This window comes from Falco rusticolus, chromosome 7 (assembly GCF_015220075.1).
Source record: "Falco rusticolus isolate bFalRus1 chromosome 7, bFalRus1.pri, whole genome shotgun sequence".
NCBI lineage: Eukaryota > Metazoa > Chordata > Aves > Falconiformes > Falconidae > Falco > Falco rusticolus.
Genome location: NC_051193.1, coordinates 33,246,342 through 33,272,820, shown reverse-complemented (window position 1 = coordinate 33,272,820; position 26,479 = coordinate 33,246,342). Strand labels below are relative to the sequence as shown.

At 44.5% G+C, this 26,479-nt stretch overlaps 1 protein-coding gene across 3 annotated transcripts; it reads right to left on the bottom strand.

The window, feature by feature from the left end:
* Positions 1-1,699: 1,699 nt before the first annotated feature.
* Positions 1,700-25,518, bottom strand: SLC35F4 (solute carrier family 35 member F4). Of its 3 annotated transcripts, XM_037395993.1 has the most exons (6): positions 25,336-25,518; positions 20,963-21,260; positions 13,232-13,451; positions 6,392-6,517; positions 4,980-5,172; positions 2,055-3,235 (listed from the first exon to the last, which is right to left on the bottom strand). In XM_037395993.1, the coding sequence occupies exons 1-6, from the start codon at positions 25,457-25,459 to the stop codon at positions 3,072-3,074; spliced, it is 1,125 nt and encodes a 374-aa protein (XP_037251890.1). In that variant the 5' UTR covers positions 25,460-25,518; the 3' UTR covers positions 2,055-3,071. The 3 variants fall into 3 exon arrangements, with proteins under 3 accessions (XP_037251892.1, XP_037251891.1, XP_037251890.1); XM_037395995.1 differs by lacking the exons at positions 13,232-13,451; positions 25,336-25,518 and having other exon boundaries at positions 1,700-2,147; positions 3,146-3,235; positions 20,963-21,038; XM_037395994.1 differs by lacking the exons at positions 20,963-21,260; positions 25,336-25,518 and having other exon boundaries at positions 1,700-2,147; positions 3,146-3,235; positions 13,232-15,352.
* Positions 25,519-26,479: the final 961 nt, after the last annotated feature.

The following is a 26,479-nucleotide window of genomic DNA, read 5'->3' as shown; positions in this document are numbered from 1 at the left end:
TGTTGTCCCAGGGCACTTCTCCAGACCACGGGGCTCACACGGGACCCCACACGCAGCAGGGCAGCATGAGGGGCTCGCCAGGACACGCCAGCCAGGATGTCCTCCAGGAGAGGTGAGCCTGCAGCCAGCCCCGACTACAAACGGCAGCTTTGTGCTGGGTGGGCTCTTGCTATCATACAACTTGCATTATTAATAACAAACCCTTTCTCTTTTTTTTTTTTCTTTTTGTTTCCTGGCAAAAAAAACCAAAAACCCACCCTACTAGCTGCTAATCAAACTCACAACAGTGGCCAGACCAGTAGAGCACAGAAATCTCCAATACTTTCCAGGTTTTTTTGTTTTGTGGTTTGTTTTTTTTTTCAGGGAATAATAGAAACAAGTGCTTGTCTGCATATCAAGTGCTCTCAAATAAAAGTAATCTTGCATGGTTGATCCTAGGAACACTACAAGAAAACAGCCAGCCTGAATTATGCAGTGCCAGGCTTAGGGAAGAAACTGGGTAGGCTGGCTGGTTTGTTTTGGCTTTTGAAAGGCTTTTCTACGGTGGAGGTTAAGAAAAATATTTGTTTGGCCCAAAGTTCTAGAAAATAGGAACTGATGTTTCCCAGGGATGCTGGCAATTCGGGGTGTTCAGTCTCTCATGAGATGCTTGTTGTTCAGCTGGGAGTGCAGCGGCTCAGGGGCCAGGGCCGAGAAGAGATAAGTAAGGCTGGTTTTGGCTTTACTAAAGGCACCCAAAACCCAGCGCCACCTCTTGAAAGTTGGTGTTGGCAAGAGGCAGAGCTCAGCGTGGCTCTGGGAGGATGTGGGGCTAGTACTGGAGCCTGGCGCATTTGAGGGGCAAAACTATGGGTATTCAAGTTCATGAGATGTTTGCAGCTACATGGTCACAGGCTGGAGCAGACCACGGGTGTCATGAGCAGGACTGGCTTTTAGCAAAGGCTCGGACAAGATGTGAAGCCAGCTAAGGGTGTAGCAGCAGTCCCGGAGTCAAGGGTATGATCAGCATCAGCTCAACTGCTCGGTTTGGGTGACGAGGGCAGGTAGAGATCCTACAAATCTGCAGACTAGTTCAAACTGTTTTAATTAGCAACAGCTCACGTAAATACGCTTTTCTCCTATGTTCAGCAATGGACTTCTCTCTTCCAACCAGACTGGGAGGCACGGTGTCTCAGCAGTGCCACTGCCCCCCGTGATGTCCTGGGTGTCGTGTGAGTTAGCATGTCAGTACTGAGCCATGGATTTCCACTGGCTGCAGGCACAACATTCAGTAGAGACAAGCTTGCAGTGCCGTGTCTCTGGGCTAACAGCACTGTACCATGTCCAGCTTGTGTGTGAAACAGCTTTTATTGTATATTTCACAATAACATAACTTAATGAAAAATTAATGTTTTGCACATTACGAATATTTATTTTGATGGTAATTCCTAGTACCAAAGGGGAACATCAGCCTCTTCCAGAAATGAATTATCAAAGATGTTAGGAGAGGTTTAAATGGCTTTCCAAAACTACTACCTCACGGAAAGGTCACTTTATTGAAAGTAGGTCAACATGTTCAATTTTGAGATTCAGCTGGAAATATCCGGGATTTGTATCCTTGAGAATGGGCTCTACTTTTGCCAGCAAAAGGAGATAAATGATGTAGACTTGATCCCTATTATAAACCCACCCGTTCAGTAAGACAAAAGCTTACGTGTTTTTTATTACAAAACATTTTATTGTAGTTATGTACAGCCGTTCCTTGATAAGTGTATAAATGTAAACATTTATTATAGATGTATTTCTCTTATGTTACAGTTCATCTCCATTCCAGAGTAAATGTCATTTCTAAGCATACAGATAGTGAGGAAATTTAAGCTATATTCACAGAATATACATCCGCGTGCAGTTAAAAGTCCACCAGCCCTAAGCTAGTGGTATAGACACTGTCCCATTAGCTCTGCTTCTGCTTCTCGTGTGTATGCTGGAGTCTGTGATGTCGTCGGCATGATCCTCACTTTTCTTCTCTTTCAAGCTGTTGATGAACCTCAGGGTTATTTCATCCCATTCCTCAGGGAGCAGCATGAGCAGAAACCCAATGCAAATGATGATGGTGGCTCCCAATCTCACTACGCTGAAGATCATTTTGTGCTTCAACAGATCCACAGCTGTGAAGAAGGAACAGCAATGTCATCAAAACTGCAGCAGGATGAACTACAGCATCAGACCAGCCTGGCACATCTCTGTAACCTGCATGTCGCACTCTGGCTGTGATACCGGCCACGTTGCTCTCAATCCTGTAAGTGACCAGCTCCTTTAGTTTAGAGAACAGCTGTGACCCCTGACAGTGTAGTACTCAAAGTGCCAAGTCTCCTCCATGCCTCACCACCTTCATGCAGGCTCTGAGGAAGCCCTGTAAGGCTGGTCTAAAGCCTCAAGGTTTCCTTTTCTCCTCTGAGGGAAGGTACGTTATGGTAACTCTTATCCAACTGCACGTTGCATCAGCATAACATTTCCTTGGGCTGCACAGACCACTGATGGGGAGACAGCAGCATGCAGGTCAGAAAGCTGGAATCAGTGCCTCCAGGCCCAGCCTCCGAACTCCACAACCAGCAACAACAGCGCATCTGAGCCCTTCAGCAGTTTCTTACAGGTAATGACTGTTTCACAGCTCTGACCTGCATTCCCCTAAAAAAAGGTGTTTCTTTGAAAATATGCTCAAATATCTGGAGTGGCGAGGCTAAGAGAGTGGAGGAGGAGACTGGAAGAGCAGAGGTTATTCAGCAAGGTAAGACTCTGGAGAAAACTTCCTTGCTGCTGTGTGGCAAGTCACCAGCGCAGGTGCTGAACCACAGCAGCACACCGACACTGGTGTGTTTCAGCAGCAACCAGCAGCTTTGAGCTGCTGGTTGGGGATCAGCCTGCCCTCTCCTCTGCATGGTATGGACACATTCCATTGCTCCAAGAGAAAGGAGGCAAGACAAATATCAAAGGCTTTCACCAACTGAAACACCCACCATCACCAGATGCATCTATGGAAGCCAAAGGAGATTGATCTGCTTTTGAAATACGTGACAACAGCTTTTGACTATTCAGACAATACACTGCTCCTGCTGTCTGCATGCCTGTGTGCTTATTTTCCCACCAACGACCACGGTACTTGTACCTGCATTTCCAGGGACGCTGAGCACTGTGCCGATGGAGATCAGAATGGGGTATGTAAGCACAACGCCAACGTTAACCAGAATATTGAAGGCTAGGGAAAAACAGAGAAAATAATACATGATTATGGGGAAAAACACTAGTGAGACTTTTTCTTTTTCCTCTACCTTGACCCTACAAGTATGATATATGCTCAGTATGCACACCACAATGATGTAGTTGTCACAAAGTGACTGATTTCTGTTTTTTTTATATAGAAGTAGAAGCTCTGCATGGGGGAAGAGGGAGGGCTGTACATCCTTTCACAAACTCTAATGCTGAGCTCATGACGCTCGTATTTCAAAGGTTTTTGCACGCTTTAATCAGATACCAACAACCTAGTTTTGCTGCCGTAAGTCATCATTTCTCCTCCTGCCAGAAGGATGGTGATTCCCAGCGTCCTCTCTCACCAGAGACTGTGTTGGTTTTGTCTTAATAGGACATTTCACAGGCGAAAGGCTGCCACCCCTCTAGCGGGACCATACACCAAAGGTGTTATCAGCAGGAGCTCATAATCTAAAGGACGCTCAATACAATTAGCTGATGAAGTTACCTGTGAACTAAGCAGACTGGAGTGAGACCATGGTCTTGCTGCCACGCTGAAGGCAAAATGAAAGCTGACAGAAGTACAAATGTTCAACACCTTTATGATTTGGTATTATTTTACATGACAGCATTTCCAGGCAGCTTGAATTTCCTCGAGGGATCAAAAGCAAACCGCAAAAACTTCCCCTTCATACCGTTCCCCAGGGGGCTCTTGCAGCCAGGGGCTGGTGCTGTGTGCTTGTGACAGGACCCCAGGTTCCCCTGATCACCCACCACCTGGTCCTGCTGGTAAGTTCCCTACGTATAAGGAGCAAGTCTGTCTGCTCTGCAAGGCTGTTCCTGCAGGGATGGGATTATACACTTAGGGATAATTCATCACCCAGTGATCTGCCTATATTTTGACCCTTAGGGCCTTGCAGAGCAGCTGCAATTCTGCTTAAAGTGGTTTCAAGGTGCTCACAGCACCTCTGCTGTCAGCTCAACCATGTCTCAGGATGGCTGTGCAGATGGGCTATGTGCTGGGCAATGACATCCTCTTTGTTTCCATTTAATATACTTGTAGTGGAGACAAAAACATCTTCAATTACAAAATAATAGAGACTTTACTACAGGAAAGGATGTTGTTACACCTAGAAATCAAAATATCCCTGGGCTGAATCCAACAGATTGCTTGGCTAGATAGCAATTGTGGCTCTGAAAGAGGGAGCGCTGTGGCAGGGCAGAGGGGAGGTGAAGAGCACAGGCAGTGAAACGCCACCAGCCTTTGCAGCCAACGCAAAAGCTGTGCGAGTTCTGCCCAGAGCCCTGCAGCACCCACAGGAAGGTGCCCCAGCACTGTGGGTCCCTGTGCCAGTGCGCCCCCCCCCCCCCCCCCCGCCCCGAGCGTGCCAGGAACCCACTGAGTACATGCAGCCTTTTGAAATCAGACCTCCAGCAATTAAGCTGTGAGACCGAGACAGGGGACTATCAATGAAACTACAGTAGGAAGGTAAAGATGAAAAGCGGACAATTAGTACGACTGCTTCATGTTTATTTTCTGCTATTAGTAATAGTATTATGGCTTCTTATGAAAAGTATTAATAAAACTTCTCAAGGAGTACCTGTTTGCACAGGGATCAGATTTGATCAGTGAGAGCTCTGCTGCTTAAGGGGGTGGGGGAAAATTGTACCTGAGGCTAATTTTGTACTGGGGGTGAGGGGTGGGGGGGGATGGAGAAGAAGCTAGGAAAATGAGTAAATTTTTTATCACATACCTAACCAGAGGCCGGCTACTCCACACAGGTAACCCCATGGCACGGCAGAGAAGGGGGACCAGTACTCCACTTTTGTAAAATACAGTATGATAGGGGTAACAGAGATGAAAATTAAATTGAAGAAGCCCAAGGTAGAAACAAAATGAGCTGCTTCCCCAAAGTTTGCACTTCCAAGAAACATTTTGAACAAAACCTGCAAAGGAGAGGAGAGAGAAGGGTTTTAGACTTCATGCCTGTCATGGGATGCAACGTTCTCCCGCACAGTCTCCACTCCCCTGAGGACAGTGGGACACAGGACAGCCCTGACCAGCACAGCATGGCACTACTCGGCTCTTTCCGACAGATGAGTTTTGCAAGGGGATCTTTGGTCCAATTTTTGCCCTTTCCTGCATTTTAGCAGAGGGGGATGCCATGCTATTACTGTGGGGACGGTTGAATCTTACAACAAAGCTTAAAACAAGGAGCCAATGTAACTAAGAGCCCAAGGACAACACCACTCATGCAACAAAGTTACAGGATTTTTGCCCTGCTTGGCACTGTCAGAATTTGTGAGAGGACCCTGGTGACTTCCACAGCATGAACCTGCCCGTGAGAGGAAAGCCTAGCCTGGAGGGACTCGCTTCAAATTCACAGGCAGCACAAGCCTCATGGAGAATTTGTCCTACATGGGCCTAAATTCATGCATTTTGAGTGACTCGGTCACAACAAATTTATAAGCGAGACAAGCAAAGTTTAAAGCAGGCAGGCAGCTCCTTATCCCACTACAACCAACTCCAAACTTCTGCTCCTCTTTACACACACTTCGCCCTCCCCAGGCTGACAATACATACACATTTAGCCCAGCCTATTTCTAACCCAGACAGGTCCCTGCTTTCTTCGCCCCTCCCCTTCAAGAGCAGCCACTACTTTCAAGCAGGGGGCAAAGCCCTATGTGTCTTTAATGCATTGCCTGCACCAGGCACACACAGGGGCTCCAAGCCCAGCACGAGCGCAGAATATGCAAGAGAGCTGCAGTGCAGAGCAGGGATGAGCCGTGCATCCCCGCTCAGGGAAGGCAGCACTACATTCAGGCTCTCCTCCCTGCTGCACGTGGCAAGTCCCTTCGAAATAGTGTCAATAAACTGCGGTGGCAGGAAATGATTAAAACATGATCCTAAACTCCTTGCAGCATAGTAATGGAGATCTCATTAAAGGCTCATAAAGCAAAGTCATTCTGACTATTTGGCAGCTAACAACTAATTACCCTCATAGTAGATTTCCTGACATCGTGACATTGCCTGGTCACAGTATGAATGATGCAGGAGGGATGAATAAAACAAAACATTTTTTTTACAGTGATTCACCTTGTACTCATGCATTTTTAACCACCATGTTACAGAATATAAGAATACTAATAAACAGTTATGACCTACCTTATACAATGCAGATGTAGAGGCTGATCCAACAGCATATGCTACCCCGATAATTGAATCACCCTGGAAACCATCTGCATATGCCATCATTACGATTCCTGTGATTGCCATTATTGCTGCAACTATCTGCACAGACAAAGCAAAGCAATGTAAAGCTCAGTGCAATTCCATTACACAGAAAGAGATTATCACTGCATGGGGTTTTAATGAGTATCACTAGCTCCTTTCTCTGACTTGAGGCTTTCTTGCTTTCCCTTAAATAGGGAAAATTATGTACGGCTGGGAGAGATGTAAAACATAATGAAAGTGTATGCACTGCTAGCGATATGGATCTAAAGCATTGCAAATTCTCCTGGGACCTACTGAGAGAGCATCCATCACTGAGTATTTTATAAGCTGAATATCCACGTTGGAGATACGACTCCAAGATCAAGACGTTTTAAGACATTATGCTCTACTATAAAACATAAGAAATATTTAGCAATGCCACCAATTTGACTTGAAATGCAAACATTTAGAAGGCCAACCTTCCCAGACATCAGTCCAGGAGAATGACCCCAGTATTGCTGAATACCAATGTACCACTGGCAGCTTTTCCAAGTCTGCTCCAGCTGTGCATGGTACTTCCTAACAGCACTGCCAGCTTTCTTGGACAGACATGACCAAATTTCTTTACGAAGCCTTTACTTTTGTGCTTAGGTTTTTGACCTCATTTGAAAGCCCAGATAGCGGTTCTAAGGAGCTTCAAAGAAAAATAACAGAAATAATAACTCCGTATCTGAAATCCTGGGTCTTGACTCCAGGGACCTCAAGGAAGTGGTAGGGATTCTAACATATTTTATTCTTTGAAAACCTCCCTCTTCCTAATTGCCCTCAGCAGGTAAGTACAGAATCTGAATTTCAAAGACACTGAATGCCTAGCTTCCACGGACTGCAGTGGAAAATGTGCTTCCTTGAACCTGTAGAAAATCACAGCCCTATTTCTCAAAGATAGGGGGTTTTCCAGAGATTTTTTAAAAATCAGTATTGCGTTAAACATTTTATCATTATAAAAAGGCAGTTCATGTACTAGACCCGGGTGTAGAGCAGAAGACGCACAAATGCAGTTACCCAAAGCTGGCTGTTACAGAATCAGCAGCAACATTTAAGGCTCAGACCCTGTTTTCTCTTCCCAGATAGCCATTAAATCACACAACTCCCCAGCGGTTAGGCAAGGCAGGCCCCCCGGTTCATACAATGCAGTTCACCTCGACAGCACTAACCTCTGCAATCACGGCCACACTGACTGGCTCCCAAACTCCACTGCTGAGCCAGGCAGGGCATTTTGCCTTCTTGCTCCTGCGGCTCTGGTACAACTCCTGAGCCAACACCAACGTGAGACGGACACTTGTTTAATGAGGTTTTCCAGGAAGCTTCATTTACTACTAGACAAGCTTCTCACGCTTCACATGACACACTTTAAAGTCATATTGATCAAACCACGTGTCCTTTTGCAGAAAAGCCCCACTTTCAGATCTCACACAGCTTTACTGACAGCCCCAGAAAACCCACTACTGCTCATACGAAGCAGATGTGAGCTAGACTGAGGCTATAAGCACAAAAATCCCACACAAGAATTTCAACAGAGCCAGTGAGGAGAGCAAAACCATTTCAAGGGACACACAGGATGGGGACACATGCCTGACCCAGGTAAAGGTGACTATACATGGGAGACAACAGGGAACCAGGAATCAACTCCCAGGGTAAAGCCAATCTCTCAGACTACAGGTCAAAATGTTAGTGCTCCTAAATCCCACCTAGGCCAACACCTTCACTGGGGAACTGATCTCCTGGTTGCAACTTGAAGTGTTTTCCCTCTCACCATTAGCCCTATTTAACCAGTAACTGAGGCACACAGGCACTCCCCTCTCATTGGCACCGCAGTGTCCAAGGCAGTCACAAACCACAGTGCATGTCTATATCCCACCTCACTTCTATTTGAAACACCCAAGCTCCAACATACAGTTCAACAAAGCTGCCTAGCTGTCACCTAAACCCAAAGATACCATTGATACCTCCAAATTCACTATGAAATGGCACTTGAAAACTTATTGACAAGGACTGGAGTCACATATGTACTCGCAGTCTCCAGGTGTAATGTGCTGATTCGATGAGATCTGGAAGGACTTTAGTAAGAGGGCACCAGATGGCTTCCCTCCTTCCCTTCCCAGAATAACACATCCCAGCAGTCAGGCCATACTGGAGGAGGGCTCGAGTCCCTTCACCTGGAGGAGGGACACTGATCCAAGACTGCCGTCTCTGGACTTAGAGCTCTCACCAGCAAGCTGCTGAGGAGGGCAGGGGAGAATGCTGCATTTTCCAGTGCCTAAACAGGAATGTGGCCTTCAGTCCTTAAAGGAGCTGGGGTGCTGGAAGACATCACCCCGGGCTGCTCACCCTGCTGAAACTCAGGGCACATCTGGCACAGGACACACATACCATCACCCGAGATGCAGCAAGGCTTATTTTGATCCCTGACCTTACACCTACCCAAGGACCTATGAGTAAAACAAAGTTAAATTCTCTTAAAAGAATGTTTCGGTCCCATTAGGCAGGCACAGTTCCCACAGAACTTCTCTCTCCTACCTTCGGTTTAGTGAGCAGGTTGTTAGTAACATAATTGTGCAATACTGCTGTTCTCCTTACAGCTTATGCCAAGACACAACTACCACAAAAGTCCCAGCCTTGAAGCAACAGAGAATTAAACCCAGGACCTCTCAGCCATCAGCATGGCCCCTCCTGTGAGTTTCCAGAAGTCCCCCTTTGCCCTGCTACATTGCAAAGATGAAGCCAGGCTTCATCTCAGGCTGCACTACGCATCTTGCCTTGCACACAGATTCACATGCAGCATTTCAGCTGTCAGCTGGAATATTTCAGCTGAAACATTTCAAGCAACGTCTCCCACAAGGCAAAACAGAAAAGTCCAATGTATTTATCCCCTCCTTCTAAGGGAAAGGATTGAGATTTAACTCTTCATGCACACATCGCTCAGAACCAGCAAGTGAGTCCTTTCCTTGTATTAGTGAAAATGAGTAGGTCCACCATCCCCAATAGGTTCTTCCTATCCGGAAAAACATCTTCCCAGTCTGACTACACCAAATTTAGAGCCAGTTTCCTAAATTAATCCAATTATTCAGAAAGCCAAGCACTTTTTTTCCCTGAAACAACTAAAATGATAGGCACACATGGAGCACCATCTCATGAGACGTTAGATAAATCTGACACTAGAAAACAGCAAGAACATTATTTAAGTTTCACATTCAAGGCTCTTCCTGCAAATTATATACCACTGCATTAGCACAGTTAACCTCTGCCTAGCGATTGTCATGCGTTTTCTTTAGAAACCTGAGAGCACATCCTGCAGGCTTCTGTAAGCTGACAAGAAGCAGCAAGGTCACAGCAAAGCAAAACTCGTTGTTGTAGCTGACAGCTTCTTAAACAAGGCTTTTAATTAATGTAATAGGGTAGGAGCCTCCTTGGTAAGGAATAAAATTAGCCTGCCACCTTTTTTTCTCCCCCCACCCCACCCCGAAGAGAGCAAGGCCAACCATCATTTTACCCAGGAACATTTTTTTCCCATGTGGAGCACAGCAGAAGATGAGTTGCTATAGTAAAGAAACCTCCCTCCATGCTAGTCAACCTTTTCTTGGGGGAAAAAGTGTCCCCAAACCGCTCCATACCTACCTAGTAAGTATTAATTCAACTTCCCAGATGAAACACAACCAAGGGCTCAAACATGCAAGCATTCAAGCACGTGGCTAAATCTAAGCAACACAAGCCAACAAAACTACCCAAATATGCCACTTTTTTAAAACATTTGTGCTTGCTCTGAGCCAAAGCTGTCTGGACTTCCAGAAGCCTCAGTGTAACATGGATACATTATTAAGCTGGGAGACACTAGATGTGTTCAAGCGAAAATGATTACGGTGCAGGCAGGGATTGTGCTGTTTCCTTGTGCTGGGCAGTAGGTACTTCAAGGTACCCAAGGTCTACCTGCACTGCTCCTTTCGGTAAAGAGCTATACAGCCATATACGTCCTTCTCATCTGAATACTCTTTCTCCAGCTAGTGTTCTTCTCTCTTGGGTTGGGTGAAAGCTTCTTCCCACACTACAGCATTGCCGCTGACGGCACGTGGCTCTCACTGCAGAACACACACTCTGGGTCGCTCAAATACAGCCAGGGCAGCCGAACCCTTGTGTGCAGCCCCCAGCAGTCCTTCTGCAGCTAGCCAACTCTTCCATGGGCAAGAATATGCCATACCATAAGGTGGCCATCAAGACAGGTTTGTCTTTAGACAGCCCGTCTGAAAATGCAGCCCTGCAGCCTGGCTGGCAGCTGCATTTCAGGGTGTGCAGGAGCAGTGCATGGGCAGGCAGCCAGGGGACCCCAGAGCCCTCAGGCAGCTGGCCATGTGGCTCCCATGCACCTGTCCCACACACGCATGGGCTCTGCGGTCAGCTCACAGGCTGCCTGCAGCAACACAGGGAGCTGGTGATGCTGGGAATCCGCTGCAGAGCCACTGAGCCTTGATGACTGCTGGTTCTCAAGCCCAAGCAGATGAAAGCTGTCTTGGATATACAGGTGCTGGCTGCATCCCCACCTCCGACGCACCACAGACGTGCCCAATGGCTCTGAAGCTGAGCTCCTTTGAAAAACTGGCCGTGCTCCTGGGTGCTGAGTACTTTTCCAAAAACACTGGCTCACAGTATATGATTAAGCCCTTATTTCTTTTTGTCTCCTTACTGTCTAAATATCGTAATTACACTTGGTCTCTGAGAGGCTGGGGGGTGAAAGCAGTAGAGGCATTCAAAGCACAAAAGAAGGGCTGGGTCCGTGCTGCTTTGTTGTATTTCAGTTCTCAAACACTCTCCTGCATGGTCATTAACATCATTAAGTGTTATTCTGGCAGGAGGGCTGGTGGAAAATGCTGTTAATTACCTTCCCAGCAATGTGCATCCAGAATCTGCCAGTTAGCAGCAAAACAGTTTCTTTTACGTGCAGAATTTGCTGCTCACTTTTTCTGCCAGGTTTTTCTTATGCAAACCTCATGGTGTTTACAGCATTAATATTAATGCATATTTATAGTAACTTTTTTTTAGTTAGTGAAAAATAATAACTGAAAATAGCTTTAGTGTTTTTCATCTAGGTTTCTTTAAGGGAGTAGGTTAGGAAAATGCAAGAGCTATGCCTGCTCTTCAGAAAGATGTTGCTTTGAGACAAAAATTAGCTTAAAGCGTACAAAATTTCCTATTTTTTCAGCTGGAACCTGATAATCGAGGGGCAGAGAACCTACCATTCCTGTTAATTTCTGTAGAGAACTGAGGATTTCAGACCCTGCTTATTCTTTAAGTCATCAGCAGGCTGAGGGTAGGTCACATTCACCTGGTGCTTCTGTATTTTAAGTTGTATATGAAATAGAGACACAGGTGTCTGCCTTTAGCGCTGCAAGTCAAAACATCTGTGTCCTTACCTTCAAGGGCATGTGGCTGAGGTCTGTGAAACACGGGTACACCTCCTCAACATTGCCTAGCCTGGACAGACCCTCCACTGAGCCCATCCAACAAAACCCTCCTAGCCGATGGCTACCCAAGAGCTTAGTCATGTGACAGCACATGTGTCTTGAGGTGCTCAGGCCCCATGTCATTACTAACTTCCCAGCCAGCCCTGTCGCACCAGGAAATTAGAAGAACTGGTTTACTTTAAACAATTTCCTCTTCCATTCCCAAACCCCAAGCACAGCACTCTGTTCAGTGTGCTGGTGGCAGCTCCAAGAGCTAGATCAGACAGATGCCTGTAAAACAAGGATGCCTTTTCCTTTCATTCCTGAACTCTTCTATGACGCTATTAATAAATAAAAAAGCTGCTGTGCTCATTTTTTTAAAAAACAAACTCACTCAGATGAGTTCCATGGAAAGCGTGATGGATCAGGACACTCAAATCCAATTGCTGGCATCACACCTGCCCCCAGCCACTCCCTAATGAAGTTCAAGGCTCTTGATAATTCCGTCAGGATGGTACCCAACACAACCACTGGGCCTTGAGCCACCTCAATGGGGGAATCCGCATCAGCAGAAATGGCAGAAAGCCTAGCTACTCCTCAGCTAAGGTATAAAGTGAACAGTTTAAATTACTGCATATTAGGAGATTGGTGTATGTAAAATTACAAGAAACACACTTGCTTTCCCCTAGTTCCAGACGCACATCATTTCGCTTGAGTTCTTTTTTCTCTTTTTCCAAGGTCCATATTACTTGCCAGTGAGTCCTGTAACGCTTCAGCACAAAATACACCTTCATGCAAAACAGCTGCTGTTCCTTTTAAACCAAATTTAGCACACGTATGTGTGTGTGTGTAAAAAGTAACAGGGTGGCACAAGAAAAATACACTGCATGTTGAAAACAGCTATCTACCCAAACAAGGAATAAAATTGCTTTGGTTAGAACCTAAGCATTCATCACTAAGTTTAAAATAACATTAACTGACTGTACTTCAGCACTGTAACCCAAGACAGAGTAGATTTATATGAACTGAAAGTCCTCCTATTCTAATTTATCAAATTACACTTAGCTGTAATAGCTTCTTGAAATTCCCACATCAAATTATCTCTGGAGTCTGAGATCTCTAACTGATATTCAGGCTTAGGTTTGCATCATAAAATTAAATGAGAAATGGTTTCATGGTGTGTATGTATGTACATACACACCCACCCCATAATGTGGCAGTACTATGGCAGCACAACAGCTTGTGGATTTAAAGGCAATTATGAAAAGAAGAGAGAATTGAAAATCAGGCATGTCATTACCCTTGCTCCCATGAACCTGTCTTTCAGCACAATCCAAGAAAGCAAGAAGACAAAAGCTTTGTTACAACAGAATAGGGCAGAGACGTCTGTGGCTGTCAGCTTCTTTAAAGCCAGTAAATACAGGTAGTTAGTTAAAGTCCACAGAATAGAAAAGGGAGCAGTCCTTTTAAGAAAGAGTTTCAGCGTCAGACCATCTTCACCAAAAATCCGACTGCATTCCCTAAGAAAAGAAGAGAGTTTAAAACTCAGCTAGGATTTTCCTTAGCGCGTACTCCAACACAACATTCATTAGACTTTTATCACATTCAATTAAGTGCTTTTCCTAACTCCTCCATGCACCCATAAGAATCAATTGTTTAAATCACACAGACAAAATAACGTACAATCTTCCTAAAACAGCAATTTCACAAATAGAAAAGAAGTAACTTACCTGGAATAATCACACTCCTACGCAACAATAATCCCAGGGACTCGCACACAGAAATGAAGGTTAATCTGTAATGCACTGACAGTTCTCAGACTCTGCCTTCGAGGCCATGAACTGAGGGATTATAACCGCAATTTCTTCTCTTGAAAGATTTCTGTAGCTTGACAATTTTTTCTTGCTTTGCTCCAAAACCTGTTTTTATTCTTATTGAAATATATTCTCACATATGGCCAAGAAAGCTTTAAGAATTGCCTAAAGACAGTGAAAAATACTGCCAGACACATCACTATGGTGGGAAAGTCAGCCACCAGCCAGTGGGACCGAGCCAGTCAAACGAGAGTGTGAGAAAGGGAAGGGATGGTATTTAACAGCTTTATTTTATTATGCAGTGAAAAGTTGTGTTTGTTTAGACATTTCCTTGTGGTTTAAATTGCAAGCAAAATCTCCAGATTCCCAGGCGCTGTGTCACATACAACTGAAGTGAGCTGTTCACTTCTTAGGGTTTCACGAAAGGGAAGGGTCAGCTCAGAAGACACTGCTTTCGGGGACAGCACTGCTGTGCAAAGTGGTCCCTGCACAGGCTAAGGGGAGACCAACTACTCAAGCACGCAGCTTGATTAAAGCCACATCACTGCACCCCTCCTGAAACACCTCTACCTTTCCCAAATTGGGAAGGCTGTTTTTTTAGCAACTCCACTGTCTTCATTCTTGGTTAAAGGTATTCCTCAAGATACTCCCAGTACGCTTCATTTCTTGACGTGGCAGGCTGTCCGACATGTCTATTTAAAACATGAGAGGGCCCACAAGTGAATGCTTCATACAACTGAAACACCAACAGAGCAAACCACGGTACCGTTAATCTGCAACACATCCTTAGGAAGCGACATTAAGGGACTAATCTAAATGCCACGAGGCCTCAGGGCCCCAAAGTATTCACAGCTGTTTATGGCTGTGTTTGGAAGATTGCTAAAACATTAATTATGTAGAACTAATTAGTAACTTCAAAGATTGCAATGCAACGTGAAGTCAAAAACACTTGTTATTTTGGGGGGTGGTGGCGCCAGTGTAATAATTATCTTGATTTGGCTTTGCCTTTAAGGACAGATTTGTTTTCAGGACTCCTAAACCATTTTTAGTAATTCTGGGGAATTCTGCTGTTAAAAATATTGCAGTTTTTTACTATTAAGATTGGAAACCATCGCTCTCATTTTGAGGAAAGTAGAATAATAACATCTTCGCAATACTTGAGATTGGCTATGTCTTAACCTAAATGATTCTGTGACTCTACTTAATAACCACTCATTTCATACTGCCACTACAACGACCTGGGGTTACAAAGCAGTCATTTCGGGGAATAATAAACTCCTTTCTCAAACTCTGTGCCAGGGTGTCCAACAAGTCGACACTCAGGCAGGCGGATCTGCTAATTATCTCCCTCACTCCAGTTGAGCTCAGTGTTCTCAGAAGCCAGCTTGTCCTCCAAAGATCAGAACAGAAACACTACACCTTGAAACAGAACAGCTAGTGGTGAATATCATTTATCTGAGATGCAAAGCAAACTCAATGAAGCAAATGAGTTAATGCTTAAGTTTGACTGTAGGCTTTTGTATCGCTGATTTCAACAGGAGCTAAAGATGAGTTTCCTTGTGTGAGGATGGACTCACAGACTTGAATGCTCACTGAATGCAGATAGAGCAGCTTATGTTTAAAGGATGTTTTTCTCCCCTTGAGACTTGGGTGGATGCAGAGGGTGATTCTGAGCTCAACTACATCTCACTTCAAGACAGGTGGCCTCTGACCTGGACATGCCACGGCTGTGTCACCATTACATGACGTCAGAACCAGGACGCCCCATCTCCTGGCAAGAACAGATCTGTAACATGAACTACAGACCTGTATGGAGCCTGCTCTCTCCAACCCAGCAGGAACTCTGCCATTGGTTCTGATGCATGATTGGATTGTTACACAGTTGTAAATCCAACCTGTCTCAGAAGCTGTCAGGATCTGTCTTAGAAGAAACAAGCTTGTGCTGTGTTAAAACAAGAAAGGTGCGTGGGCTGCTTACAGTAATGCAGGGCACAGTTAAGTGCCCCAGGGCTACGCTGACAGCGTACAAAGGCAACAGCCAAGCCATCCAAGTACATCATTCCAGTGGAGTCTGCCAGGCAGCAGGAAAAGCTCTTCTACAAATATGCCATGGGAAATTATACCCCAGTCATCCATCGTGGGACCCCACTGCCAGGGAGATGCTGGGAATAAGCCCACTGTTTCTGCTCCTCCATTCATGGGGAGGGCTTCCAAAGCCAAAAAGGACGAGGAAGATGCCAGAATGGGTCAGGTTTTGTTGTCCTGCAGATCCCTGGCATGTCTGCACACAGACAAACTCAGAGCAGAGTGAGGAGGATGGAGTCCAAAGTCCCCTGACTATGAGCCTTTGGAAGGAGGAAGACTCAGTGATGCAGCCATCATTCTGGGTTGGACTCTGTGGGCTGGTTGACTATTTGGGAGAGGCAGCTGTGGCAACCCTGCAGACGTCACTTATCTCTGAGTTCCTGGATGCAGTGGGAGGTTCACAGGTAGGAGAAGAAATCTGGAAATGTTTCACAGGCCCCAAGCTGTTTAAGCAGATGGAAGAGCCTCCATCACACACAGCAGTGTACAATGACCATGCAACCAGAGGCCAGCGGTTCCTCCCTTCTCAATTAAAAAAATACAGCAAAGACTCGTGACAGGGTCATGCCGAGTGAGACAGAGACTTGATGAATTTACCTCCATGCCTAGGAGAACTCCATGAATAATGCTCAGTGAATGAGGAGATAGGGAGAATACTTTATCTTCCCAGTCAAGGCTACAGTAGATTGCCTTGGGCTTTGTGAGGGCTGGATGCTCAGTGGTTAACTCAGCCTCTTTGGCGTGCAACTAAAATTAAACTTGCAGGAGTCATCAGATATGACAGTGATTAAACTCTGGGCTCAGGAGAGAGGGCTCCATGGATCCCTCCCCATACAGATAATAATGTGTAGGCTGTTGACTTAAAGACAGAGATGTCTAAGGGCAGCTGACCCTGAAACTATGACACAAACTATTTCCAAATGCACAAGAAGTCTATTTAAAACCTGCCCTCTAACATAAATAGCTCTTTTTATTTGCAGGTAGCCATCAGCTCTGGGCAGTGTGCCATGCTCTCAGGAATTACAGCACCTCAGGCAGTCATGTAGCTTTGCCTCTGGCACCCACTAAATAGCTTGCATTGCCTCTTAGTTATTCTAATGCCAGCCCCTGCAGAAGAATGAGTTTATTCACCCCTGACGCACAGCAGACTCTGGACTGTAATGCAGCAGCTGGTTTTAAAACAGCTTAAAGAAAAAAAACAGAGCTAACAGATGCTAGCTGAGGTAACGTGAATATGGCAAATGTAATTACATCACCTGGATTAAAACTTGGCACGGACACCAATGCCATGACGGTAGCAAGAAGCACCACAGGACCTTCTGTGAGCGCAAGTTGTTACTATGTCATTTGGTCCTTCTATCTAAATGATGGCATTTGCTGTGATAAAATATCTTCAGCTCCATTTCAGGAGACAGACACCAAACAGAGTAATGGTGGAACTGGTGAACTGTTTTCCAGGACTGACCAAGTCTGAACATTATGAAAGAGCCTGGCCAGCTGTATTTGTCGACGCAAGAGCTGGAGCAAAGGCAAGGGAATTGTGTGTAAACCTCTCACAAAAGCAGTGTCTGGCTCTGGGGGCAGCACTGCAGGAATGCTGTCTCCCAACAGGAATGGTCCAAGAGAAGCTGCCCTGGTTTTGTGCTGACGGTCTTCCTCCCTACTGTTAAGCCATACAGGGTTGAGCATCTTCAAGCAATAGAGATCCTCATCTCTCCTCTGAAAAGCACTTTGCAGTGAAGATCTAGATTTGCAGCGCGATTCTGTAAGCGGCTGAGAAAGCTGGACTGAGCTACTGCTGCAACATAGTTGGAGATATTTGTAGGTGACAAGCTTGCAGATGACAGCAAATGCCAGCTACTTACTTATGCCTGTCTTTACTCCAAGCGATGTTCACATCTTGTTATTGTTCTTGCTAGAAAACTAACTCTTCCCAACATGTTCATATTTATTAAACCTGCATCTACCAACACCCTTCCTAGCCAGTGCCTCAAGGTTGCATAGCGCCGGGTAGGGCTAGCCTCAGCTGTTGCATTGTGGATCTATTCTGGCAGAATTTGCCACAGTATTTGCCCTTGAGCAGCCAAGATGGCAGATGGCAAGGCAAAATTTATTAACATTGAAAATACCATTCACCTATTCCAAATCATAACTCTATTAGGATCCTGTGTCCAGTCTGTGGAGTATCTTCTGCTGTGGGAGAACCGGCAGGGTTAGATTTCCTATTCCTGAGCTTACTAAGCTTCAGATCATTTTATCCACCACTAATGCAAAGCGTTTCAAGCTCTTTATGTAAGACATACCTTTTATCTACAATACTGAGGGGATACCAAGAGCTGTGTCTTCTGCCCCAAGACAACCAAGATACTTTACTGAAATGCTGCGGGGTGGTAATAACCATGAATTAGCTTCTAAGACCACAAAATTTAATCTCCAAGGTAAAATGCAAAAGGTAAGAAATACACAATTTACAATCTCAAAGTTTATAAACCTTTCAGAAAGCCAGTCTAAAGCTAAAGATTGAGAATTCCACCCTTCTGAGTGGGATTTATTAAAGTAACAGTGGCCCTATTCAGCTTTGCCAGCCTCGGGCAGCACTTTGCAAGTCACTCGCATGATCACTGATCTCTGCCAAGATATCACAGACACTGTTTGTCCTGATCCACTGGGAATATCTGCTGGACAAAAAGCCGTATGTCTTTAAAGCTCCTAGTGAGTAACTACATCCTCCCGAAACACAAAGACAAATCACCCCTGGACTCTGAGACAGGCCTGGAATCGCTGCAGAATGGGATTTATTAACAAGAATTAGCTAGCTCACAGAAATAAGATCAGCAAATGAAGCAACAAGAAATCTTACAAAGTGTAATAAAAAGCCTTGTAACAGGAACAATATCAAGAAACCAAACAGTTACACAAACAATTGACCTAGCTTTGAAAATAACCCTGTTCTGGAGTAGGAGGCTGGGATAAATGACCTCCGAAGATCCCTTCTGAACTAAATCTGTCTATAAATCTCTGAATTTAAAAACTACAAATGATGCTTTTCAACTCTTTAAGTCATGGGAAAATCAAGGGCTCATCCTGAAGAGATGTTCATTCCCATACCCAAACTGGAAGAGTGACTTGCCAAGTCATAACACTGCGCAGACCAAGCAGTTGGTCCCTATGATAAAGTCAGTATCGGCCAGCAGCTACCTCCTCCTTGGGATGTGAGTTCATGACGTACCTAGAATAGGAAATACTCTGGGAAGATGCCCATCAGCTCTAACACCTGTCTGCTGTTTCCACACGTTCACAAACCTACTTCACATCTCCGTGTGTGCAGAACTTCCTCTGGGCATGTAAGCATGTGTCCTGAACTTTAAAATCTGAACTCCTAACAGCCTGGGAAATGCATCAATTATTTAAGCATACTTGTATTATGTATTGCCACAAATGCCCAGAATTTTGCTCTGATGGATATATAAGCAACCAGCGAACGGCAGAGGATCCACCCGCAGGGATATTTATTCTCACCTTCTTCCTTACCTGTTGTGCATTTGTTATTACTTTACCCCATGCCCAGAAGCCAAGCTGACACTGTTAATGTTCTCACAAATACTCCGGCAAGAATCTGAATGAAGGCATCATTAATGTACAAAGCACTAGGGTTTTCAGAGAAGCAGTTAATTAAGTGCAACTGTTCAATTTCAGTCACGCTGATTTGACAGAGATGATTATTTAGGGCCAAATTACATCCCAGAAAGCAGCCAAGGGAAGAATATGGCCCTGCTACGCTCCAGCTTGACAGTCACAAATTGACTTCCCTGTGTGCTCAATGACAGCTGTGCTGAATCCTCTGTCAACGGGAACAAGGTACGGGCCATACGCTGGTTAATACCTTGCAGAACAATTCTGCTGAAGTCAGTAAGATTGTTTTCAAAGCAAGTCTGCACTGGAGTAACAGAATTGGGTCCCAGCTCAAAATTATGCTGTGAATTTCTTCCCTTCATGGGCAAGGTGTGTTACCTCTTCACAAGCTGAATTTAGATCCATCTTTTAAAGCCGCTTCTACATCACTGTCCCATCAGTAGAATAATGGAAGTGGGGGAGGAACTGAGGAATGAATTGTCCCAGAGTGTGGTGGTACTTCCAAGCCCTGAGCACACTTTAGATGCAGCTTGCTTAAGAACTGGCTAGAGTGAAGCTAAGCCAGCTTGGTCCTGCTGCAGCACTGGTGGCTGGATCAGGTGATCTCTTTGGGTCCCCCTCTAACCTTGTATTTCTATGATTTCACAGTAGCTACTGAAGAGGGATTTATAAATTTCTACCTCTGCAGACTAATGTTACAGTTAGTACTGTGGGCTCCTTTACACTTGAGGTTGAGAGTTCAATTATAACATGCAGCCATGTGGTGTAAGAAAAGACTGGAGTTAGAGGGATGTCTTCCCCTGGCTCTCACAATTCAGAGGAAGAGGTGGTTCCACATGGAGCCTGACAGAAAATGGAACAAAGCCTTCACATCAGTCCCTGAGGATGACAGCCACTCAGCAATGCCAACTTACCCCCCTCGGAGCTACAGGAGGAGGAAAACCAAGAGTCCACCACCTGCTCCAATTCCTGCCCCACACAAAAGAGAGCAGAGAAGGCTGCTAGGATGCTCTTCCTCCATGCTGTGATCCAGTGGGAAGCAAGGGCAGTTTTCATCCTGCTATACTTGCTGAGCATAGAGAGCAAGCTATGGTTTTCCACATGAGAACCATCTCCTCAGCTTTGAGCATTTCTTCCCAACTATGAATCACTGTGGATGCACTTCATACTACTGGTCTATCATAAATGGGCCTGAACAGATTAATTAACCTGACCCAGACAAGAACACAAAATATCAAGGTATTAGATAACATAGCAAGATTATAAGCAAATTACTGACCTATTAACTCAGGGAAAAAACCACTCTAACAATCAATTACCCATTTTTTCAAGCATATATCACTCATCTGTTAGCCTTCTGTAAGCTATTTATGAATGAGATTTTCTGCAGCATGGCCTTTATTCTGCCTTCTCACACCAAGGGTCAAATGGAGAAGAGCAGTGACCTCAGTCCACAGAAATCAGGTTGTTTAAAGGGATATCGCCACAATAAAGCCCACCTGAATTTTTTGATTGGAGACTGCTTTTCCTGTGCAGTTGCAAGGTGCCCAGAATAATAAATGGGAAAAGCCATAATGTTCCAGTTTGTTGAGAACCAAGTCATGAAAAAAGGACAGTCAAAGGTCTCATACGTGATTTTGACAAACTGCGTGGTCCCAACCCAGGAGGAAGAGACGGACAAAATGATCAGGAATCTCCAGATAAGCTTGAGAAATGTGGATGTGCAAGACTGGCATCGTGTCTGTCCTTCAGCTTCTTGGCTGCTGCTCTCTGTGTGCATTTGTGTTCCTTCCTCTCCTGGAAAAAAAAAAAAAAAAGTAGAAAAAGAGAAGAGTTGCACACATAATGAATGCATTCAAAACAATTCTTGGCAAAGTCTCCCCTTCTGATCCAGACACAAACCATCCCTTGCCTTCTCCCTATAATTCCTCTATGTCCCACAAACACTGAAATCCTGCGCAGAAATACTTCAGTAATACTTTCTCTGTCACTTCAAGGGGATAGGAAAAAAATCACAGTACTGATGCCTGAGGTAAAAAAGTTACAGTTAAGCTGTTGCCACTGTTCCCTTTATCAGCCCTTTTTGCCTTCTGTCAGCCAAACCTCTAGAATAGAGCTACATCCCTTGGAACCAATGACATTATAAAGTCAATTACTGTGCATGTGTACAACGTAAAAGCTGTCTGAGCCAGGAAGAAGTTCTTATTAGTCAAGATTTTAACTCAACAATCACTTTTTTATTTGCAAGCTGGGAGGGGAAAAAGAAACAGTTTGGTGGTTTTATATACCCAAGCAGAGAAAGGCTCTTTTCAGTCAAGTTAGTGTACTTACATTTTTGAAGTTAAAAAAGGTAACTGGACGAAACTGAAGATTGGCATGCCTAGAATAAACCTCTACACATAAACAAGGAGGAATCAGAAAGCTGTCATTTCCCATCTTAGTACAGTACTTTTGAGATTTATTAGCAGATTGCTGGAGATTTCCTAGCAGAAGAGAATATAATCTTCCTGACTGGTGACTTGCTCTTCCAGACACATCTTCCAGAGGTGTAACCCATTAAACCTATCTTGATTTCACAGATCCCAGCTGAAAACAACAGACTGAACTGTGCTGGAAACTGAGGAGCACTGACACTGTTGCCCCATAAGCTCAGGTGGCAGCTCCAAAATTTGCCTCATTCAGCCCCAACCATTTACCTCATTAGACCATATTACATCAGTTTGATAGAAGAAACAGGAGTTCCTTCTAAAAATCATGACCTGCAGCTATTCTTAACTATTACTATCAGTTATCAGTCGTGTCAACACATGATGTGATGTATGTAAGAAACAATACAAATTGTTGATGTCAAGAGGAGCTATAGATGATCCACTGCAGTGAGAGCATACACTGTTCAACTTAAATGTGAAAAAGGTACCCGTTCAGACTCAGGTTTACTTTCTTTTTATATTACTCTTTCTGCTACAGCCGTAACAAAATGTCAAACCAAGGTTCCAAGTTATTACGTTAGACTGACATTGCATCTAAAGAACCACAATTCATCGTAGCAGGGAGCGCATTTGCAATCAAGAGTTTTCCTAACAAATATATGGAGCTTTTTATGATTGTATGATGTGTTTTGTTCCTAAAAATAGTCAGTATTCAGTGGCTCCATTGTTTAGTGGTGAATCAAGAATTTAAATAAAATTACAGGTTTATTAAAAACATCCAGAGGATAATCAGACACAGGCCTGAAAAAGCAAGCATTATTTTAGCATTCTCTTTGGCTGCTGAGAGAAAAATAGATATTTTTATGATACTAATAATGACTGACATCTTCTATTAAAAGGTAAATTACCATTTATTTGCAAGTTAGATGGCTTAATTACGTAACATCCAATTGCAGGTTTTCCTGCTAAGCAAAACTACCATGCAATTAGCCCTTCTTCAGCTAACAGTTAAAATAATCATAAGATAACAGAAGACTAAAGCACCTTTATCCATGCTTTCTATTTTTCAATTACCAAATAACTATGTAATTGCCGTTACTATGCATGACACTACCACTAGCGTTTGACTTGGACTTCACAGTCCCAGGTTTGAATGTTAGGGAAAGGCACAGAAATAAACACTTGTTGCAAGTCCTGCCTTGGACTTAGAAGACTTTTGTTAAGTTTTAGCCCGATTAAGTATACAGTGGGGAGTTCTTGGAAGTGCTTAATGGGCAGGACTCATCCCACGTAATGTAGTTAGTAAGTAATTGTGTATTCAGACTAAACATGTTGTCTACGGCTCCTTCATATTTAATGATAATGGACATGCATGGTGAGAAGGTAGCTGATTTCATTCTCATATATATCTAAGCCCACTGCAGGTGCTTAGCTCTCCCTAGACTAGATATTTACATTTAATCTAAGCGAAATTAAGATGGATCCCCGGCCAAAGTGCCATAGTAGCTTGACAGCTGCTTTCCAAATCCTTGGGCTATGCCACCTAAATCTTGGCCAAATAATCAAAAGGACAAGGTAAGAAATACCTTTAAGAATAATGACAGGGCTTGAACTCAAAGACACATGGCAAGCAGGCACACAATTCATACTAAATAGGTTTAAGGACTTCCAAGTCATGAAGCTGGGGCTTGAGTAAGCTAGAAAGTAGCACCTGTGTTCAGATACAAAATTATATGCTAATGAGGAGAAAACAAATTGATCAGCCAAAGTGCTTGGTGGATAGCATTTTACAATTAGCAAGGTAGTAGAAATCCTTTGTGTCTGCATTTAGTTCAGTCTGAAATAAACCAACAGACTCACCCTGTCAAGAGCACAGAAGCAATCTCAGAACTCAACAAGGATGAAATGACAGGGAAAGAATGCAGATGACACTGCAGGTGACACACAGAGATGACACTGGTCAATGGCAAACTGTGTTGAAAGGCAGCTAGCAGTAGCACCCCTGCACAGTCCTGTCTATAACACAATTCTTGCTTGTGATGTCTCTGTGACAAGATGGTAACAGAAAAGCCTTTTGCTTTCATTTTTCAGAAGAGTGAGATGTGGAAAACCAAAACCTACAGCTTTTCTTCTGAACTCTTGACTATTTGGCAACTACATCCTAGAAAATAATACCCTTTATATTTGTTTACCTACCTGTCAGGTCAGTCCTGCTTAGACCACACTGATGAGAAAGGGAAGATCAGGATAAAAGGGAAATTAATAAATGTGAAATAAATGTTTCGAAGAGTATGACGACAAGGCACTACTCTCTTCTCAAGTGACCTGAAGTCCTTTCTTAGAGAAGACTGATTCTGATTTTGGATGTACCCTAGTGCTAACATGCACAGAGTTATTTCAGCCTAACAGCTGCAAAAATGAGAACAGATCAGGTTTCTGGTATTTTAGATATGATCTTTACTGCAAGATGCTGTATCATCCAGTCTTTGCAGCAATAATCACCTCCAATATTTTTTCTGAGGTTTTCCATCAAAAGAGTACTCCTGGGGTACGAGATCCCTCCATTTTCCAGCACAAGAAGAAAACGGCTGACTCTTGCTGCCATCGGTGGTGAAGTGACAAGAGGAAGGTTCATCTCCCACAATTCCAGTTCGCAAGGGAGATCCAGCCTGTTCTTCCTCCCCTTTTTGCTCACAGTATCTACACAGTCTTCCAAAGAACTTGGACAGTTAAATTACTTCAGTCGTTTAACATCTCTCTCCTCCTCAACAGACTCAAAGGCCTGTGGCTGGATACTGCAACTGCGCCCATCCCATCCCAGCTGGTGATGGATGGACATCATGGTGAAGAAGTCAGTGTGTTCACCCTACCTACAGGTGCATTTGATCTAAACTCCTGCAGTGAAGTGGGTGACACATTCCTGATGGAAGCCCTGAGGTGCAGCTGATCGATGATCTGAACTGCGATGGTCTTCCCTAGATATCTTTCCACCTGTTGCTCCTTCCCTTCTTCTTCACCACACTGTTCATGGTCTGAGCTGAGATTTTGTCAATGTCTTTGAGAAGGAACACGGCTCTTAAGGGTCCTGGTCTCTGGCCAGGCTGAAGCTGAGGAAACATAACCACTTTGTAAAAACTAACTTGTGTGCTTATGTTAATTATTTTGTCAAGATGTTCTGTGCCTACTGGCCTTACAATTTCTCAGATATCTAACACATTACATGTACCTACTCAGGCCCAGGCCTTTTCCTCCCATCCTTGCTTCCTTCCCGTCTAACCCCAGTTTGCACACAGGTACAGGAAGGACTTTCATGCGTCTTTGCTGTTCGCAGCACCGTAAACCAACGTCAACATGCTCGGATTCTGCACCATCTTTCAAAAGACAGACGAAAGAGGCCTTTTGCAGGCATGCTGTGACGCCAGGAATGTGGCTGTTATGCCTACCTGATCTGCTCTGCCTCTCGACTCTGCTGTGCCGACAGATTCCCGAAGGACTTCGATTCTGCAGCTCAAGAATGGGAGCAGCAGAATCTTCAGCAACAGATAGAGGGGAGAGCTGCCTAGTCATGCCTCTGTGTCTGCTGGGGCAGTTGCCTCCTGGCTTGCATTGGATGACAGATGATCGTGAGGCACCTGAGAAGAAAGAGTTTGCATCAGTTTGGCTGTAAACCCCCTGGAGGAAAGCGGGGCTTTCAAATACGCTGTCAGTGAAATGCATACAAACGATTCAGCCGGAGAAAGGAAGCACACTGCAAAAATCAAGGTTTCAGCTCTGGTCAGAATAAAGGAAATAAGTAAATAAATACTTAACTCTCTCCCCCCTTACAGATAAAAAGGTGCTGTATGAAAACCAGTCTTTCCCCTGAAGAAAAAGAGAGCCCTATGCTGCAGTATATTCTTAGCCCCACGGCTCCATCCATAGGGTCTGAACAGTCAAAGGAATTTGTACTCACGTGGGCCCCTTCCTGAGCACTGACACTGAGTCAGGCAAAAGGAGAGGTCACGTTTCTCCCTTCGGGTGGAAAGGAGGGCTGAGGAACCACTGCCTCCCAGGGTCAGTGCTGAGAGCCTCTCCAGAGGAGAGCTTCCTCTTTCCATCCTGCAGAATGATCCTTGATGCTTTTTTATGGAATGAAGCCATGGTGACTGACAGGTCTTTTGGATGAAGACTTTTGCTAAACTATTGAAGATGCCGGTTTTGAGCCTTTACATGCACCAAATCAGAATCTCCACATCTTCAGAGAAGTTGCTTTTTCTTCTTCTGCTAGGTGCAGACAACACCGAGATGCTGCATTTCGCGTGGAGGCTGCATGGAGGCACAAGGCAGCAGAGAAGACCCAGAAATACCAGATGAAAAATTTTCCAGTGAGTGGGACACCACATTTTATGAGTAAGAGCTTGAAGGACTGGATTAAGAACCAGCAAACAACAAAAAAGCATGCAGTGCTGGAATCTGGCAGTGTGCTTGGTGATCTTGCCTGTACCAAATTACTGAAGGTGTGTGTATAAGAGGTCAACACATGAGCAGTACAAGACAGTCCTCTTCTTAGTCAGAAAGTCAAGATGACAGGTCATTTTGCTCGATATA